This window comes from Octodon degus, unplaced genomic scaffold (assembly GCF_000260255.1).
Source record: "Octodon degus isolate 3935 unplaced genomic scaffold, OctDeg1.0 scaffold00042, whole genome shotgun sequence".
Lineage (NCBI taxonomy): Eukaryota > Metazoa > Chordata > Mammalia > Rodentia > Octodontidae > Octodon > Octodon degus.
In genome coordinates this window covers 1,169,555-1,176,066 of record NW_004524618.1, presented here as the reverse complement: position 1 = coordinate 1,176,066, position 6,512 = coordinate 1,169,555, and the positions used below count along the sequence as shown (strand labels likewise).

General features: G+C 42.3%; 1 protein-coding gene across 2 annotated transcripts in view; it reads right to left on the bottom strand.

Annotated features, from left to right (window-relative positions):
• Positions 1-6,512, bottom strand: part of Btrc (beta-transducin repeat containing E3 ubiquitin protein ligase) — a 159,331-nt gene that overhangs the window by 24,449 nt on the left and 128,370 nt on the right. For both annotated transcript variants that reach the window (XM_012514803.2, XM_023715650.1), the window contains one exon: positions 1,841-2,027. In XM_012514803.2, the coding sequence (XP_012370257.2) occupies positions 1,841-2,027 (187 nt within the window). The remainder of the gene's footprint in view (positions 1-1,840; positions 2,028-6,512) is intronic.

Below are 6,512 nucleotides of genomic sequence, written 5' to 3'. Positions count from 1 at the left end.
TTTTTTGCGGTACTGGGGATTGAACTCAAAACCCTGTGCTTCATATCTGATTTTTTAATAATGACTTTTTTTTTTTTTTTTTTGTGGAACCGGGAATTGAACTCAGACCCTTGCGCTTGCCAGGCAAGCACTTATTCTACTGAGCCATCTCCCGGGCCCCAATAATGACATTTTAGAGACATACACAGAGAAAATTTTTTAAGACATCATTTAGAAACTTTCATAAAATAATGCCATTATGTTAAAAGAACAATAAAAATGGTAATATGCATTTAGACTGTGTCTCAGTTACTGTTCTCTTGTTGCTGGGACAAATACCCCACACTCAAAATTAGGGAAGGAAAGGTTTATTTAGCTCACAGTTAATGGAGGTTTCAGTCCATACTGGGGTGGGGGGAAGGAATTACAGTAATTCCAAGGCAGAGTGGCACATGGCTGAGAGCAACCTTTCATGACAGTGGCAAAGAGCAGAGAGCAAAAAGGAGTGGCAGCAGCTCAGGAAGCCAGCTAGCCTCTCCCTTCCTTACACTGAACTGCAAATTACTTGCCCCAGGGCAGGTGCAGCAACCACACCCACAATAATCTATCACAAACTCCAGAAGCTGCCCCATGACTGCATGAAGTTTTAGGCACATCCAGACAAAAACTATAACAGATAATAATTTAGGGGAATTCAGAATGAAGAAAAAAGATTTTGTTTTCTTGAGATACTGCAGACATCCTGGGTTGGCGTGGCCACGGCAGTTCGTGTCCTTTCCTCCTGTGTCCACTGCCTGCCCTCCCCCTTCACCCCGCTGTCCCGGACCCCATGCTGGACGCGCTACACTGCTGGTGTCCCACAGCGACCTGGATGAGGCCCAGGGCGACACAGCTGGCCTTACTGCTCACGACGTGCTGGGGAAGATCCCAGAGCTGTGTGGCCAGTACAGCGATGTGCCCCTTTGACACCAGAAGGAATCAAGGATCAGGTTCTGTGTGCTTGAAAGTGTATGACAAGACTGACCCAGAAAAGCTCTTGGGAAAGGCCCATTTTATGACAGACGCGGGCTTAGAAAGTTGGCACCAGGGGAGATTATCATGGCCACGGAGGACACATTTGGGCTTGAAATGCCTGCGGTAGGTGCAGAGAAGCTAATGTGTCCGCAGGCTATCACAGATTACATCGCAGATACAAAGCACGCACGTGCATGAAGTCCCAGACCCCAGAGACGCGGGTGATGGAAGGCAGCGTGTGTTATCAGCACACAGCGGCTCTGCCAGACACAAATGCATTTACGTTGTCATGTTTTACCTTTTGAAAATGAATCAGTACAACAACAACAACAACAACAGCAAGACACTGGGCTACGTAGCCCAGGCTGGCCCTGAACTCAGTGATCCTCCTGCCTCAACCTCCTAGGTGTTTTAAGTAAGAAAATCTCAAGAAAACAATGATTTATACTAAATTTCATTTTTTCTGATATTTACATTTCTTATTCTAGTTGGGCATAAAAATAATTTTGGATTACGAAGGCGATAAAACACAGAAGCTAACAGCAAGACATCATCTGGAGGGACAAGAATCATTTGTCCTACGTCGTCTGGATCTGAGGGTTCCTAATGATTCAAAGTTACCTACTTTCTGCAGAACACCAATTTGCCCAGCAAACAGGATACTTTCAACAGGAGAGTAGTCAGTTTTCTACTTTATCATTTTATCAGTGACCGGTCAGAAGAGTAATTGCTGAGTATACAAACAACTGTTCTCTTTTACACATTTAGCTATAGCTCAGTAAAGCCACTATGTTAAGTGAGGAGTGGTCTTTCTGGTTCCCAACAGGAAGAAAGTTAAAATGCTTACCATCCTCTTCGTTCTGCCAGGCCTCTCCACAGAGAATCTGTTCTGACCATTCTCTCAATGAGCTTCTTCCATAACATGCCATCGGATGTCACTCGGTACCACTCTTTGCACACAAGTTCAGCAGCACACAGGGATTTGGCATCCAAATATGACAGAATGTTCTCAGCAATGTGATCCAAACCCCGAGCTTGGGGAGAGGAGGGATATGGACAGAGGCAGTGGTTAATGATTTTTTTTTTTTTAAGCAAAGATCCTTTATAACAAAACAGGACTTGTTCTGGTGGGAAGGCACATCATTATCCCTAGTGTGGTCCAGTTTCTTTTTCAAACAGAGGCTTGGGTAAAATGAGTGTCAATAATTTTTCCATAAGGTTACAGAAATGAACAGTATTTTCCATTTTCCTGTAGATAAGGAACTTAAAGCTAACAACCAGCAAACCCCCAAGACATTAAAAATAAAAAGGAATCCAGAAAACAATTCACATTTATCTATATGGATTTCAGCACTAGGGGATGTTCTACGGATGGCATCTCAAACTCTGATTCAGACCCCCCAAATCTCTATATTAGGTCCATTTCTCATTCTGTTTCTATTACTGCTGCAGTTCCAAAGCTATTCAGTAAGAGAAATATCCTTTAAATGCACCGGGAGAGAGGCACTAAGTCAAAAAGTGCTGGGTTATAGAATTTTGGGCATGCAGAAGGAGAAGGAAATACAGATTGGTATAGGACCATCTCAAGAGGGAAGACAGAGAGCATGTTTAAGTTCAAGGATGAGTTTAATTTCAGACTATATTTGAGAATAGCTACTGTTATAAAACCTAAATAACAACTGACTAAAAATAAAAACAAAACAAACCCCTAGACCGCTAAGTAACTTGTTACCACTTCAGAGAATATTTTACTGCAAGCACAGAGGAAAACAGCGGCAGGCAGAGTGGGCTGTGTGAACAGGAGGGTCTCCCAGCAGAAGCGCTCCACTCCCCATGTCTACACTGAGGTGCTGGTAAAAAGAGCATACACCAAGTGGGGTGGCTTCACTACAAATCTCTTGGGTGATATTCTAAGTTTTTGGTAATTTTTGTGTGTGGGGGGGGGAGTACGAGGGATTTAACTCAAGACCTTGAGCTTGGCAGGCAGGCGCTTATGCTGCTGAGGTATCTCCCTGGCCCCTGGATGATATTCAAAGTTCACAAGAGAGACAAAAATGACTAAAGGGACTAGGAATGGGGGGTGCACACTTGTATTCCCTACAATCTGGGAGGCTGAGACAGATGGATCCCAAGTTCGAGCCCAGCCTGGGAAAGTCAGACTCTGTTTCAAAAATAAAAACTGGAAAGGGCTGAGGATAGCGGTCAGAGTGTGATGACGCTGGGTCACTCCCCAGCAGCATACACATCACCCTTTTTACAGACGCTCTCGTAGGCACAAACCTGAAAGAGAACACTGCATTTCATTTTGTGCCTTTCCCCTGAATCACAGACACACACACACGGGCACCAGTACCAACAACTGAAATATGCTTATTAAACACTATTCTAATTATATAATTGTATGGATACTGCATTTCTCAGCAGACTTGGGAAAGAAAGCATTAAGGGGATCTTGTTGGGCTGGCATCACATGTTCATCTTTAAGCATAAGCAGATGGAGGCATCCATCATCTAATTCTTATTAGAGGAACATGTCTATAAGCCAATTAAAGATATAATAATTAGTTCTTCATACAGAACACAGTGAGGATACAATTCGTGCATCTTTTCTTTTTTTTAGGTATTTTTCTTCATGTTATTTATTTATTTTTGGTCAGCTCAGCGTGCCCTGAGGGCGGGGCTGGTGCAGCAATGTGGTGGTGGTGGGGATCCAACCATAATTCCTTATGTCTGCCTGAGCTTAGGCTTGCCTAAGCAGGCGCTTTAGACCACTGAGCTATCTCGCCAGCCCTTCATGCATCTTTTCATTGAGAACTTTCCACACCACCAGACATTTACAAAAGGAATACTTATGTTTTTAAAGAGCTGCCATCAAATTCCCCGATTGGGCCAGCCAAATAGCTGAGGGGATTAACGTGCCTGCTTAGGCAGGTAAGGGTTGGAGGTTCGATTCCCTGGCCTGCTGTGCTGCCCCCCCCACCCCAGCGTGCTGAGATGGCGATTGAGACTGGGCGCGGTGGCACGTGCTTGCAATCCCAGCACTTGGGAGGCTAAGAAACAGGAGGATCACTAGGAATCCCATCTATGTAGTGAGACCCTGTAGACCCTGTACTAAATATAAAAAACAAAAAACAAAAAACTCCCCTGATCCTTCACTATGTACCTAGAATAAGTCTTTGAAAGTAATTTCACCTCATGCTCCAAACAAAACCGTTACATTAATGGACTGCAGGCATTTTTGGAAGTAGTCTGGTAAATGCACCCAGACGTGTAGGTTTCTACGTTTAAATGGCCGTAGGGCATTAGACTGCTGGTTTAATACCTCATAGGCTGGTCAGCAGACACATAGTAGGGATCGGTATGGGCAAAACACACAGGTCTAATCAATGTCTGTTCAATTCCCAGAGGTGTAAGCTGGAGACAGGCCCATGTTCCAGGAACTGGGGAGAGCACAGTAGTAGGTACACTCTGACTATACAAAGAAAACTGTATGCCCACAGCGAAAACAAAATTCAATGTATTATGAGAGGGCAGAAATCTACTTCATAAAAGATACAGGTAAAATTCAGTTTTACAGCTGTTATTTCTAAGTATAACTTACTTTTAAAGGTTAATTTGCAAATTTAGAAAAACAAAAATGTTAAAAGCTATAACTGGCAAAGATTAAACAAAGCAGTGACAAGCAGTTGTAAAGACACTACCTGTTGGGTTATTATCCTTTGGGCACAGCCTGCTAGCATATCTCACATACATTAAAATATATTCTCTAATATAGTCATTTCACTTAGTGTTCCATAGGATGCTCGCAATCTTAATGTAGAAGAATGTCCATCATAGCATAATTTATAATGGGAAAAGTAATCTGAAATGACCTCTGCAGTTCTAGAGACTGACCCCTAAGAGCCTTTGCACTGAGCTACATTCCCCACCTCTTTTTATTTTTTGTTTTGACAAAAGGTCTTGCTACATTGCCCAGGCTGGGCTTGAACTCTCAGAGTGCTGGAATTACAAGTGTGTACCGCTAACCTAACTCTATATTGTCAATAAAGCAGTAAAGGTGTATGTGTTCAAAACACTGTGAAGAACATTATGTAGCAGCTAAAAGTATGTGAGAACAGACTACTTTAACATATTTAGTGAGAATACATGAAGAAAATATTTTATGAACCACTTATGATCATAGCCTTATAAGGGAGATCTCTCTCCCCTCCCTCCCTCTCTGGGAAGAACAGGCTACATGCCAAAATACGAACGGCATAACTGGTAATTCTCTCTGCATGTGTGGTTCTGGAAAATTTTATTTTTATATCTTATCTTTTATTTTCTGTAACTTCTGCAATCAAGATATGACCACCAAAATAAGCAAAATCTCCTCAAAACTTGCAGCCGGATGTGGCGGCCCACGCCCGTATCTCCGACACTAGGCGGCTGAAGTAGGGCTGCCATGCATTTGACGCCAGCTCGTGAGCTTGTGCCTCAAAAATACAAAAACCAAAAAACAAAACAACCCCCCTAACAAAACAATGACACCAAATGAAAGAACCTTTAACACAGATAAGAACAAAAATGCTCCCATTTCTCTGAGCATTTCTCCCCAGTACTAATGCCCTTGTGGTATTCTAAATTACCATTAAGGATTCAGAAAACTTACAGCACCCTTCAAAATAAAGCATTTTTAGTATATTTAAAATACAAATATATAATGCAGGTGTGATGGTGCATGCCTATAACCCACCACTTGTGACGCTAAGGCAGGGGGATCACGATAGCTGAGGCTGTCTCCAACACACACACACACACACACACACACACACACACACACACACCCCACTTCTAAAATACTCAAAAATGTTTGTCTCTACAATTTAAATATTCTGTGCATAAATTTCCACAGAAATTCAAACCCAAGTATATAAATTAATGTACCTTTTCCTTTTTAAAAAATGGATCAGGGCTGGGGAGCTGGTTGAGTGACATAAGTGCCTGCTTGGCAAGTACGAGGTCCTAAGTTCAATCCCTGATACTACATACACACACGACCAAATCCATGTCTTTATAAAACAGTGACCACTACAGTGATAACCTCAGCCCTAAATTAACACATTTTAAAAACCAAAACACATTATAAAAGATAAACCTCAAATAAGATGACACTTCAGAAAAGACTTTATTTGGACATATGACAAATAAGATACTGAACAACAGCCAGACATGGTGGTGCACACCTTCAAGAAGATGGCAAGCTTGAGGCCACCTTGGGCAACTCAGCAAAAATCTCATTGTTAAAAGGGCTTCCTGGATTCAGTTCCCAGCACTGAACTACAAAACAGTGAACAGAAGGGCATGAGACACTAAGACTGAGGAAAAATGTAAGTCTCTGAGTTTGACTTTCTCATGTGAGTTTTATTTACTTTATTTTATTTATTTATTTCATTATTATTATTTTTTGGTGGAACCGGGGATTGAACTCAGGCCCTTGCACTTGCCGGAGAAGCACTTATTCCACTGAGCCATCTCCC